General features: G+C 45.4%; 7 protein-coding genes across 7 annotated transcripts; 3 read left to right on the top strand and 4 right to left on the bottom strand.

The window, feature by feature from the left end:
• Positions 1–143: 143 nt before the first annotated feature.
• On the bottom strand, positions 144–432 carry FPSE_00608 (uncharacterized protein; the record flags this gene model as incomplete). The annotated part of the gene is made up of 3 exons (XM_009253728.1): positions 144–193; positions 242–348; positions 416–432. The coding sequence occupies 3 exons, from the start codon at positions 430–432 to the stop codon at positions 144–146; spliced, it is 174 nt and encodes a 57-aa protein (XP_009252003.1).
• A 1,326-nt stretch (positions 433–1,758) lies between these two features.
• FPSE_00607 (uncharacterized protein) lies at positions 1,759–2,293 on the bottom strand (the record flags this gene model as incomplete). Its single annotated transcript, XM_009253727.1, has 2 exons — positions 1,759–1,970; positions 2,023–2,293. 2 exons carry the CDS (start codon positions 2,291–2,293, stop codon positions 1,759–1,761), a joined length of 483 nt encoding a protein of 160 aa, XP_009252002.1.
• A 418-nt stretch (positions 2,294–2,711) lies between these two features.
• Positions 2,712–5,881, top strand: FPSE_00606 (uncharacterized protein; the record flags this gene model as incomplete). Its single annotated transcript, XM_009253726.1, has 9 exons — positions 2,712–2,806; positions 2,842–2,866; positions 2,928–3,032; positions 3,154–3,411; positions 3,667–3,671; positions 3,744–3,779; positions 3,811–4,052; positions 4,271–5,067; positions 5,123–5,881. The coding sequence occupies 9 exons, from the start codon at positions 2,712–2,714 to the stop codon at positions 5,879–5,881; spliced, it is 2,322 nt and encodes a 773-aa protein (XP_009252001.1).
• A 105-nt stretch (positions 5,882–5,986) lies between these two features.
• FPSE_00605 (uncharacterized protein) lies at positions 5,987–7,968 on the bottom strand (the record flags this gene model as incomplete). The annotated part of the gene is made up of 6 exons (XM_009253725.1): positions 5,987–6,191; positions 6,264–6,556; positions 6,604–6,865; positions 6,914–7,493; positions 7,558–7,810; positions 7,870–7,968. 6 exons carry the CDS (start codon positions 7,966–7,968, stop codon positions 5,987–5,989), a joined length of 1,692 nt encoding a protein of 563 aa, XP_009252000.1.
• Positions 7,969–9,487: 1,519 nt separating this feature from the next.
• FPSE_00604 (uncharacterized protein) lies at positions 9,488–10,034 on the top strand (the record flags this gene model as incomplete). The annotated part of the gene is made up of 2 exons (XM_009253724.1): positions 9,488–9,590; positions 9,688–10,034. 2 exons carry the CDS (start codon positions 9,488–9,490, stop codon positions 10,032–10,034), a joined length of 450 nt encoding a protein of 149 aa, XP_009251999.1.
• Positions 10,035–10,533: 499 nt separating this feature from the next.
• FPSE_00603 (uncharacterized protein) lies at positions 10,534–11,025 on the bottom strand (the record flags this gene model as incomplete). Its single annotated transcript, XM_009253723.1, has 1 exon — positions 10,534–11,025. The coding sequence occupies one exon, from the start codon at positions 11,023–11,025 to the stop codon at positions 10,534–10,536; it is 492 nt and encodes a 163-aa protein (XP_009251998.1).
• Positions 11,026–12,098: 1,073 nt separating this feature from the next.
• On the top strand, positions 12,099–12,903 carry FPSE_00602 (uncharacterized protein; the record flags this gene model as incomplete). Its single annotated transcript, XM_009253722.1, has 2 exons — positions 12,099–12,357; positions 12,416–12,903. The coding sequence occupies 2 exons, from the start codon at positions 12,099–12,101 to the stop codon at positions 12,901–12,903; spliced, it is 747 nt and encodes a 248-aa protein (XP_009251997.1).
• Positions 12,904–13,021: the final 118 nt, after the last annotated feature.

The following is a 13,021-nucleotide window of genomic DNA, read 5'->3' as shown; positions in this document are numbered from 1 at the left end:
TGATATTATAATTCTGTTCTGTACTTTTGACTGCAATCTTTTCACTAAAATGCCGCTAATGACCCTGACCATGATGCTGATCTCCAACAAGACTCCAACGAAACTGCCCCCGGAAATGACCAAGTATTCCTATCCGGCTGCAACTAATACTTGCAAATGATGTACAATGCGTGAATGAGCCCGGGAATGAAAACTGATATCGTTAGTATCATTGCAACTCAATAGGTTTCGAGTGTCATACATAGGCATGTAAGGAACAGGTTAAGCCAGAAGTCGCCTGCACAACCTCTCTCCATAAAGACACCAAGAGGAGGGATAAAGATGGCAGCAAGCATCTTGCAAGGGTCACTGGATAACTGTTAGCCGTCATGTCGTATCTTTGGCTGGCGGTGAAAAAGGAACGCTCAAGACGTACGTGCAAGTGAGAGGCATGTTTGCGGTTATGGTAGAGAATGTAGAGAGACTGGAGTAATAGGTGATAACTCAAGGTATTGATGCTTTGATATGAGAGATGATGGATGGACAAAGTGAATGAATGAAAGGTGTGATGATCTAGTCAAGGTACAAGAAGCAAGTTATCCTTTATAGCTCTATAATCTTTTGTTCCAGGACTCTGGGATTTACGGGTATCTGCCGAATATCAGATGGAGACCTCATCTGCCGAGTCAGGGATATTGCCAGTGCTCAGCCTGTCAGCCCCGTCGTCCTGACGCTTTGAGGGACGTGTGGAACTGTAGCTCGTCCGAGAGTGGGTGGACTCGGAAGTTAATATGTCTCCATAATTTACTTGACAGGTAACACTAACCCAAAGTCAGTTTAGACCGAATATTTCTAGTATTGCGATTGGCTTCTTCGTGTTTATGTGTACTCGGCATCGTCCGTACTGGATCTGGGTATCTGAGCCACTGTTACACGAACCTGCAGGGGCAAAGGCTAAATGGTTACAGACACCATATTCCGCGTTTTAGACTCTTAGAACGGAATTGAAGATGCCAGAAAGAGATTGCTATCCTACAAAACGGGTATAGCTGGGGATAAAAGATCAGTGGATGTTGGTTACATGAACAAGAATAGTCTGAAGGGCAGATGTAACATTTACAACCCCCCTAATGGGTAGCAGAAAAGTTAACCTACTAAGTCTTAAGTTACAAAAATGAATAGCCTAAAGAGCATAGTCTAAGTAGCATAAGCTGATCTACTAATTTCGTCCCTTATGCTTCCAACAGCCAATTCTTCTGATACCCTGAGGTCCCCCAAGGCTGTATCGCTTTGTAGGCTTTGCCTTATTGGATCTAGTTGGCTTTCGTTGTATGCTCACATGAGACGACGACGATGGCGCGCTAGTTCCAAAACCCCCTCAACGTTGTATATCTCAATCTCCTCTTGTTGGCGGTGACAAGCGCGGTGACGAGAAGGAATCGCTGTAGAGAAATGTAGCTGCTGATCCTGCGGAAATACAGTATTGTGATATCGCAGTTGCCTTGGACTTTGGTGTGATCTAGGGTAGATTGGGTAGTAAGTGTTGGTACGATGGTTTAAAAAGACATGTTGTCATCGTCTACGACGATATTGATCAACTATACATTTCTACTACTTTATGGTGGGTTTTGAATAGTTGAACTTAGATTATCTCAAACATTAGATATATGGATTAATTTAGCTCCCCTAGTTTATTCATAAGAGAATCTTGCTATTGAACGAAGTGTTGAGTATCAGACGAAGTGCTTTGTTGATTGGCAGTAATCCTTGGCCTCTTTCCTATATAGCGAAAGCAGCAGCGGCAACAACAACAACCTTGACGACATCATAGGCGACTGAACCAGCAGCATTCGTAGAAGTGGGAGCCTCCACGTCAGAGGTAGTAGCAGAGGCGACAACCGCATCCAGCACCTTGGAGGCAGAAGCAATCACGGCGGTTCCGGGGTCCTCAGCTACCAAGTCGCACATGTCCCGGAAAATATCGGTAGAGCCTTGAAAGAAAGACTAGTGGGAGATTATAACTTGGCAAACAAACAGACTTACTGGAAGCGTCCTCAAAATCGCACTGCGATCCAACGACACAGAGGCCAACTTTGCTGATAAGAGAGGCCTTACTCTTGCAGAGACACACAATATCGCCTACATCACATCCGATGGACTCGTGGAGGTTTCGAAGGCATACGGCGACGCAGTTGGGGACCTGAGATGCCAAACCGGGAAGGGATGTTTGAGTTGGCGATGGGACGGTTGTTGTAGCTTGAGCGGCGATGGCCACAATGAAGGTGAAAAGAACGGACTTGGTGAGGGAGAACATATTGTTGAGTAGTGTAAAGTTGGTAAAGGAGAGTATTGGTTAGGTATGGTAAGTAAGTTGAAGAGTAGGCAGTTGGTGAGTAAGTGGTGGTAGGATATAGAATGGATGATAGTATTTATATCAACTCATCTCGAAACTCAGAGTATGGTTGCCTCCACAGATTCAGCCCAAGACTAATGTTCGGAATACTATGCCGTGGAATTGAGAACTATGACCAATACAACAATACGTATTTTTCTTCAACATCCATGGCAACTTTGGCAGGCCGAGGCGGTGGAGTCAAATCCATTATATGGAGCATCTGATTGGTCTTTACGTATTTATTGTACAATCGGCTCCTCCGGTTGACACAAACTGGAGACAGATCTGAGGAACAGGCCAAGACACAGCCTTTCTTGGCTAATTTCACCTGTTGCAAATGCGTTTAGTTAGGTTCAGGCAAGGCGTATTCCCAAAAAGACCCTTGATCTTTGGCATTGTAGAAACTCGTGACAAGAGATCGCAACAATTCAGGTGTGTTTGTATGAGTGGATACTGTGTTAAAGCAGTGCTTGGTATATACAGCAACAGACAGTAAGTAAATATCGTGGAAGGATGAAATGCATAACGTTAAATACTAACACCAATCCCATAGACTTTACATGTTATATCATCTATGCAGAGGATATGTAATATGATCTACAAATCAGATTATCCCGATAAAACGGCGATGGATGGACAACTTGAAATGGGTAAAATAGTAATAGTCTTGATATGATTCGATTTCCCCTTCCTTCCGCCGCCGGCATCACCATCCACTTAGCTCGTAGGCAGACACTTCTGACTTTAGGTCGTTACCCTAGATAACACCCCGTTTCTAGACACAGTCTCCCCAGCCCGTTAATGCAGATGACGATCAGCGTCAGCGGTTCCTCCTCTGCATCACTTCGAGAGATTCATCAACAGAAGATGGAACAATCGAAGAGAAAAAGTTTGAGGAGTATGCTGCCTTGCGTAAAAAGGAAACTGAGCTCGAGGGAAGTATCCGACAAAGCAAGCGGGAGCTAGAGGTTGACAACCTGAGGGACCTTGCGACATATATACACAAAGCCAACACGAAGCCTCTAAAGGCTAGAAAGGTAAAACTAATGAAATTTCCAAACGACATGGCCAGCTTGTTTGAGATTAGGAAGAAGCTATATGAGAGATAAGGATACGGTTCGACATTCTACTGATATAGACTATACATCTTTCTCATTCATGGTTGCGAACAGTCCGCTTCCCTTTTGTCTTTTCTGATGTCGCGATAATGCATAACCTGTATCAAGCACAAGGTCTATCCCCACATCCGGCTACCGGGGAAATGATTAACCGTGTAGGTATTTCCTTCATAGTCAATGTAAGATGAGCGATTTTAGTATTGTAATTTGTCATTGGATGAATTGATAACCAAATACCTGAAAGAACACAGTGGTAAACTCATTGACAAGCGCCATGTCTTTGTCTTGTACGACATGCAAATTTGAAAACTGGAACAGAGAGATAGAAACCAGCTACAAACTTCATCACGAACAATGCATCGAAAAGTATGAAGACCTGCAGAAACCGGCACTCTTGGGCTGTCCTGGTTGTATCCTTCTTCAGGAGGCATGGGTCTGGTGCATTCCCGATGAGAAGTTGCGCTCAAAGGCATGGCTTACCTTCAACATCGACACATCTAAGATGTATTTTCATCTCTTCACCAGTCGTGTCATTGATCTAGACATTTTCACTCTTCCAGGTTTGTCTGGCTTACAACCTTGTTCACACACCGTCCTAAGTCACTAGATAAACCGCGCGTTAAACATATTGCGTCTGCCTCTCTGTTACCACCAAGCACTGAGCTTCGATACAATTTGACTCGCATTCATTCTTGGATAGAAGCATGTGAAAAGTCACATAAAAGATGCTCCAAATTCACCGATTTTAACCCTCTTCGATTGCTTGATTTGCAAACAGATACCGAGGATTATATACGGCTCGTGAATGTGGCCAACGTCCGCTACGCCTGTCTGAGTCACTGCTGGGGTAGCACTCGATCGAAACACTTGACGAAACAGGAAAACATACTGAACAATGAGTCAGGCATACCTCTACTTGAACTACCCAAGACATTCCAGGACGCCGTTCATATAACCAAGGCGCTTGGGATTCGCTATTTATGGATTGATACTTTTTGTATCATCCAAGACGACGAGAAGGACTGGGAAACCCAGGCGTCACTGATGGCAGCAATCTACGAGAATGCATACATCACTCTAGCAGCAGGGGCAAGTGACAATGATGATGGTGGGTTCTTCGCAAAGTCTCGTGACAAATTCACAAAACTGCACAAATTTCACTTGGATGTCGATGGCATTGACCATGAAATTCACATGAGGCACGCTGTTCCACATCCAGGTCAAGGATGGCCATGCGGAGAAGTGTTACCCTTGATGACTCGTGCTTGGACTATGCAAGAGCGTATACTTGCCAAGAGATATCTGTGCTTTGCACAAAATGAGATTTTTTGGGAGTGCCAGGAGGATGTTTCTTGCTGTTGCACAATAGCAGAAGGCCCTTTCAACCCCTGTGATGGGAAGCCGAAATTCCATGGATGTCAACCATTGAAGTACCAATGTTCGCTGTTGAATGATTTGTCATCGGATGACCTCGCAAATGTCTGGCGAGACCTCGTTGAGGAATACTCTGGAAGGGACCTGACAAAACCAAGTGACAAGTTGCCTGCTCTCGCAGGACTTGCAGAGAAGTTCCAGGTACAAATCCAAACACACACAGACATTTGATGATGTTTGATGCTAACAATTGTAGCGAACATTTGGCTCGCCTTATCTGGCTGGCCTATGGCTCAAGAATCTTCGCAAAGAGTTGGCTTGGCGAACTATGGGGGACGAGGCCTCGTTCGGCCGCGTTCGAAAAGGTCCTTCATGGACGTGGGCGGCGGCTTGTGATTCACGGATCACTTGGCCGTCCATAACATTGCACAAAACCTTCCAAGTCAAGGGTACACCTATCCATGACGGGACGCACAGATTCAATTTGCACTCGTATGCCATGGGTTCGCATCTACTTCTCCATGGACTCATACAACCTATTTCTATTCGAACCTTTACTGAACTTGACGATTATGAGACTAGCTTCCCTTTGGCGCGTCACTGCGAAGTAGTAGAGTGGTCGAGGCGTCACTCTGAACATAGTCAATCACTTGTCCGGTGCTTCGGGTCTCTTGTCGAGCCTGCAGAGCCAAAGACAAGAAATGAACAAACAGAGGTGGAGACTTATAAGAAGCCGCCCCAGCATGGGGATTTCTGTGCCGATTATCGTTTCTGGGAAACAGAAGAAGAATTACGAGAGGCACTACAGCATGCTTACTTCCTATTCCTGGGCACTGAAAGTGATACTGATCCTCTTTGGATCGATGGGATTGTGTTGAAGCCTCGACCGGGACACTTCAATGACACAAAATGCTCGTATGAGAGAATTGGCTGGCTTCGATACTGTACTCTAGAGTCGGTGACGGAATCAGAATGGACGCCTCGGGGTACTAAATCAATAGTGACTCTCTTCTGATGCGGGGCTAAAAGGAGACACTATACATGACAAATCTATGTATGGTAGTTCTCAGATCCTTGCATAAACCATAAACCATCCTACTTCTCACCTACACATGGTGATCTAAACTAAAACTCGCTTCCATTCAAGGTACAGTTCCTTTCCACTTGCACCACCTCTCATCGACAGGTCAAAATCCTCCTTTGCTCCTCTCTGGTGAGGCTTGCGCTTGAGACGATGGGGCCATTTCTCGACAATGGTGTGCTTCTCCTTTATGGCTACCCCCATATACTGAGGGAAGTCGGAAAAATTGAAAGTCTTCGCAATCCTTGAGACATAGTTAGAAACGGTTTAAAAAAATCGGTGAAGGGAAGGGAGCAATGGCGGCGATGTGACTCACTTGTCAAGAATGTGATCGTAGTTCTGAACACGATCACGGGAATACATGATCTTGACAAATTCAGGATCACGGTCACTGACTGGAAGGCTTGTGAGCTGAAGGAATTCCAAAATGGTCAGTATTGATGCGCTTTCATCGACTTTGTCGCCCATAGTCTTGTTGAAGTCGACCATGTTCATGAACAACGTGATGAGAGTGGCGTGAGGGTTGACAGAAGATGGCTGGAGCAACGGCGACATTATGGCGACAGTCTTATGGATACCGAGATACGCAGAGTCGGAGATGTTGGACACCTATCGAAAGTTAGTATCAACTTGATTGCTATTGCAGTGGGACACACCTCTATGCGATCGAAAGACCGTTCAAGTTGATGGTCAGGAAGGTCAGACGCATCCACCTGAAGAAGTTTGAATGTCATGCTCGAGCTGGACAGGCGCTCAACGAATGCTTTCAGCAGACACTTGACATGGCGGAAGAGCTTTCCATAGATATCTGAGGTTGCGGGTCCAATCGAAGTTGACTCAACCTCCTTGATAGACCAGCCACTCAAAGGGTCGGAGTTATCATACATCGGCCAGCTGTCCTTGTTCTGGAAGAAAGTCCTATGATGTCTTAGTTTCATTGTATAGTACAACCCTTCCAAGACTTACGGATTTGGAAATCGGAATCCAGTACGGCAAGCCCCAAAGGGGAGCAGAAGTCCATCCTCCCGGAATCGATGTCGGGCAACACGATGGGCAGGAGGGAAGAACAGATATGCGCGATCACGAAAGTCCACTCGTGAGTCGGCGAGTGTGACGGCTGTGCGGATGTTGTTGGCTTTGTCGGCCGTCAACCCCTTGGGAACATCCATCAATGCCAACAATACTTCCCACGATGACTTATTAAGAACAAGTCTTAAAGAACGTTGATGTCCGAATACCCAGGTCTTTCCCAGATAGGTGTTGGGAGGCTGGTCTTTGATCTTCTTGCAAACCTCTTCGAGAAGAGGGCGAACCTTCTGATGTATGATATCAACATCAGACTTGCGGAGAAAGGCGGAATACCAAATGTGGATGATGCAGTCGATGACTTCATCTTGTCCTTCAGCTGTGAGAGCCAAAAGTAGCATGATGGCATTGCGTGCCACTACATCGAGATCGCGGTCGTTCATGACGATGTTGATGGTCTGATCGTAGGTTGAAGGGAGCTCGACGACAGTTTTGACAACATTTCGTAAGTCACCAGATGCTATCAAGTGACATAGGATATTAGTTTTGGTCTGGAAAGTATCATATGACTTGGGGTAAAATACCTGCAAACAACAAGTTCAACTGGTCTTGGTAGTTGTCTCCTTCATTCGAGCCGAGCTGAAGAACATCAAGGGCCGGGACGTTCCCCCATAGGTACTTCTTGCCTCCAAAGGTGATGGCTGGCATGTTCCCAAAGAATGCTGGGATTCTGTTCGTAAGGATCCAGTTCGGGGTCCAAGTCTCTTTGCTAAGGGGCGATTTGCAATCCAATTTGTGGATAGGCCAGTGGGCTTTCTGGCACTCGGGGCCGCAGTACTATGAGAAAAGATGCTTAGCGATACTCTACAAATCTTGAATCATCATGGATGACCTACCACAACGAGACGGCAATTGCCACAGCTAGACTTTCCCACTTTCTGGCAGCCGACTCCATCTGGGGGGCAGTTCGCGCAGGGAAGTGATGGTGTGGTCATGATGGGCTTTGACGAACACTGAACGAAGGCCGGTGTCAGGGATGTGAAGTTCCAATCGATGAAGAAGTGATATGGAAGGTCTGAAAATGTTAGAAATAGTACGACATATATTTCTCCAAGCTGGTCATTCACAACTGTATCCTTTGGTGGGCCTTTCTGCCAGTCACCTATATTGCAGGAACATCTGTTAACATTTATGATTTCTCTGTAAGGAACCACATATTGTTGCGATTATCACTGGCCTGATAAGTTGATTGCTCAGGTGACAGATGGAAACCAGTAGTCATAACATCGCAACGCCAATGAAACTGGGCAAGCCAAGGCGTTTGCGGGCAGGTTCCCCGTAAGTCATAAATAACCCTGTCGTTTAGGTATCATTATGGAGCATGTGATAGCAGTTTACTCTCTGGATACTGTAACTTCACAGACCTTGTACTGGAATCTTTGATCAAACAGGGGTTAGTGATTGTAGAGACATATAGCGAGATGAGTAGACTGAGCAAACTAAACCGAGACCTGTCACCCTGTAGCCATTAATTATTATGAAAAAAAAACATCATTTGCTCTCCTGAATGCCCTTGCGAGACAAGATGATTGCGGAAGCCATCATTTTTACCAACTCCTCCGCAAACTTGATAGATTGAACTAAACCAAGACGAAAGCAGAATCAATGTAAAACCATCCTACAGTAGTAAGTACTCATCAGTAGTGTTATCAATCCTCTTGATGTTGCGCATTGCTGCCACCACGCAATTATACTTCCGATGAATTCCATGGCTCTGTGTGTCAGCACCCCCTGAACATTGTAAGGACGGCATAGTCCGGCCCTTTTGAAAACGAAAACATGACAATAAGTTGCAGCCTTGCATGTGAGGTAACATTATGCTTGTTACAGTACTTTCTAGTATAGTCATACCCTCACCGACGTAGAACGTACATTCCTAGCCAGCCTCAAATCTGATTGCAGAGAGCTGACCCATACTGTAAGCCTTGGCATAAGCACGGAGCGATGTGGCAGAACCATCCGGACCTGAGCCATTGCAATACAGGCCAGTGATACTACTCACCGCACCGCAAACCCGGTTTTAGGGATGAGATTTGATGACGTTACATTCACAGACTGGTTCTGGCTGAGACAAATAGTACACGAAATGAAACACACTGTGTGTTTGCTTTAACTAGACGCTTGGCGATGCATTGAGTGGCGTTCAAAATGAGGCTAGCAACGACCAACAACTTGCCCTTAGTTGGCATGTTTGCTTTTTGCTACTCCCTGTATGTTGCCTAAGACGACCGCTCAAAGCCTCGTGTAAGAGCAAACACAACTGTTGGTTGGTGGGTGCCTTAGGTGTGAGGACTCCTATTCGTTTTCCATAAATACACAAACTTCACCTCGCTTAGACTAACAAAAATAACGAAATAATCCCACCGTCGCGACTGAAAACATTATTTTACATCATACAAACGTCTGGAGAATCATTGCCATTGTGTCATCTATTTCCAAGCGATTCACTCAAAGATGCCTCCAATCAATATTGAAGATGACAGTCAAAGCCACAGTACCCAACCGGCGACAAACACTTCTACCACAACCCGCGTCGTGCCACATGTCGTCACAGAACGTATTGCGAGCCGAAGAGAGGATATCTAAACCATCATAGGTACATGTTACACCTATTTACCAAAAGTGAAAACTCCACTGACGCAATCCCTTTGCAGACCTCCAAACAGCTCCGGAATGGAGGATCAATGGCCACGAAGCCATCACAAGCCACGACGTTGAGATTATTAGCGTCACACCAACAGTGCAGTCCCCGTGTGTCATCATGCTATGCAGTGGAATAAACTTCGATGGTGTACCTTTCAACCAAATGCGGTTCACCGAGAGAGACGTCCACTTGATGTCTGGCCCAAAACTGTTTGGGTATTGGCGCGGCAAGGGGGGAAGACCTTGGGCGGCTGGAATTTCAGATGATATCTGCCACTTATTAAAGATCTTGGACGAGAAGGATGGGAAGCTAGAGGTGCAGTTTGTTGGATGTGCCAAGTCCAAGTCTGAGTGGTGAGAATCGGATACAGTCAAGGAGACTTACATTGAGCTTTGGGAGGAGTGGGTTCAAGGTATGCATATTACTGTCCCCTTTAACCATATAAATTTACTAATACTTTCTAGCGCGAGACACTGTTGAGCCGGGACAAGAATCCAACTGATGAAGACTCTGATACGTTGGAGGACATCATGCAGATGAGGTTGACATCACGTCCATTAGTTCTAAAATTAACCTATCTCTTTCTCCCGCTCGCCTGTTTGGAGATATCTAGATGGCAGAAATAAAATCACAATGACTCAGATTACAATTTTATTCTAGCAAATATCACACACAGTGTCTTAATGTTCTTCACTATTCCAAAACAAATCAAGATAAAACAAAAACGCCATAGTATTTCAGCTCTATGTTCTCAGTGGATGGCCTGCATCTCTACTGGAAATCTAAAAAAGTAGTTTAATCCAGCTACTCCTTCATACCCCCATACCGACCATCAATCCGCTCGTGTACTCTGCTCTCATGACTTGAAGATCCAATGCTCAGGGTACTCAGACTCGTCAGATTCATTCTTCTTGTTCACAAGCTCCAGCCTCTCCTTTTCAAGGTCGGCGATCACTTGATTGCGTGTCTCGACACTAGCCTCGTAGCGCTCTATGGTCAAGTCCGACATGGCCTCGACTGGGTCGCTCTTCAGGTTCTCAATCTCCTTCTCAAAGACCTCATTTCCCCGCTTCATAGACGAAATGATGAGTTCACGATTCTCGATCATCGCTCCGCACAGCTCGACATACTCCTCCGTGGTCAGAGCGGACCCTTCAACCTTGCCCAGTTCCTTGAAGAAGTCAGTCTTGGCCTGACTCTTCCAGTCCTGAACAAGCTGTGTGACGTTTTGGAGAAATCTATGAGTCTGGATGCGAAATTGAGCGCGGTGCCGAATTGTAATCTCGTCTTGCTCCTGGGCCTGGCGATCTGTACCTCCGGAAACTTGCTGGGGGGTTGAGTGAGACATTGTGAAGACTGAATCAGGATTGGTGTTGTTAGTTGGATGAATGTTGTCTGAATGATGATGTCGTGTTGCAAATGTTGATTTGTTTGCAGAATGGTTGATGCAGGAAAGACTCTGGTATAAAGTCTCTCTTTTATAATTCGAATATGGCCTATTCTCTAACCTCTGTTGAAACGGTTATCTGGGATTGTTCCATTACGTCTGACCATTGTCAATGTGCAACAATGCTCGAATGCTTTGAACATAGTGTACAATACAAAGCAACCTCAAAGCGATCGATCGGACTCTGGCTGTTTCGCGGTATCACAAGGTACCTCATTGAACAAAGAACTTGAACAGGGTTCTATGGATGATACAACAAGTGAGCTGAACAGGGTAGCCAGCCTATCCTGCCTAACAAAAGGTGAGAGATCTAAGTATTGGTGCCCGAGGTGATCCGAGTGTAGCCGTAATATGATCCAATTGAGTGAGCTGTGGCCGCCCACGTCTCTATGCTAAACCTAATGTGTTCACTTAGCAATATTTTTAATTGAATAGTAAGGTCTGTTTCCGGGGCCGCACAAAGGACATCGACATCTATGGTGATAAAGACATACTGCTGCCATACGGTTGTTGAGAAAGCAAACATTTAGGGTACACCTTCAACGAATTTACAACAAGTAGGTCATTGACAGGTTATTGTCCGATTCCGCCACATAGCCTTTGTCTTATGTTGGTGGTTATCGTCTTTTTGCCGGCACATTTCTACAAAAACTATCCTGCTTTCACGGGAAATGCAACGTTTTAGGTCAGTTATGTAGCAGTAGAGGCCTCTTCCAACGTGTTTGTAAGTATATCCAAAAGTGCTGTCAAGTCGGTGCCAAGTGAATTTCTGATGAAAGAATTAGTTTGTACTGTCCTTCACCGAACCACTCTTTTGAGCTTCTTGTTCCTCATGACCCTGTCACATTATATATACCAATGTACGCAACTGAATTAGGCAGTAGAGAGATATAAAAACTCTCCAAGCTGCAGTTCTTCTGTTCTTCCCTTCCACTTACATCGAACCACTTCAGCTTACCTCTCATCGGCCCATCATGTCTGGAGGCCCCTCTACACGCAGCCAAGCGACAGGCGTTGTAAACACTGTATGCCATGAGCCCGACTATGCCGTTTATACTTTCTACGACATAAGTGACCATGCTGCTTGGAAAAGCATATCTCTAGATTTTGACAAGAAGGAGGAACTGCTCATGGAGTTCTACTGGAAGACCGAAAATATTCCTCCTTCCGCCCTCGAACCGAACTTGAGGAACATCGACTTCACCGTCCAACAGAAGGTCGGAACGGTGCATCGTAAGTGTGGTTCCTGTTCTATCTATGATTATGTGCATAGCTAATGAGTTGGAATTAGATACTCAGAGACAGCACTTTGATCATACGTCTTGCTTAGATATGTATCTTCGCCTTGCATACTACCCTCAAACGACGCATGAGTCCCATCAGACAGCCGCGTTCTGCTTCGAGTACCGCATTCAAAAGCCCAATGGGATGGATGAAAGAGCATCCGCATTTCACTTACAACTATGCGAGTGGCGGTTCAGCCAAAGTGTTTTCTCAACTAGGCTTCAGACTCTCGTTGACTCCCTCCGCCTTGGTGAGCGACTAGATGAGTTTAATTGCAACCTCGCAGTCTTGATGGCAATTGAAATTAAAAGGCAAATCCGTGACACAGAACAATACACCTGCCTTGCCGACTACACTGATGCTTTTATCAATGTGAGAGAGGAAGTGGAACGCTTTGCTGGATTCTGGGGGGAACTGAAGGATGATGTATACCGCCATCTGGTCACGGATAAAAATACCTACTTCGATTCGCGGGATATCGGGTTGTTTATTTGAATCTCCTTCGACATGACGATAGACATTATCGGGTAGTTAGTCTACTGTACGAGGACGATCGATGCGCAACAAATAAAGAAGAGTTCATATCAATTATGTGCTAGCCATGGTGTGACAT

Source organism: Fusarium pseudograminearum, chromosome 1 (assembly GCF_000303195.2).
Source record: "Fusarium pseudograminearum CS3096 chromosome 1, whole genome shotgun sequence".
Lineage (NCBI taxonomy): Eukaryota > Fungi > Ascomycota > Sordariomycetes > Hypocreales > Nectriaceae > Fusarium > Fusarium pseudograminearum.
Note: the sequence above shows the minus strand (reverse complement) of the source record. Positions and strands in the feature narration are given on the sequence as shown.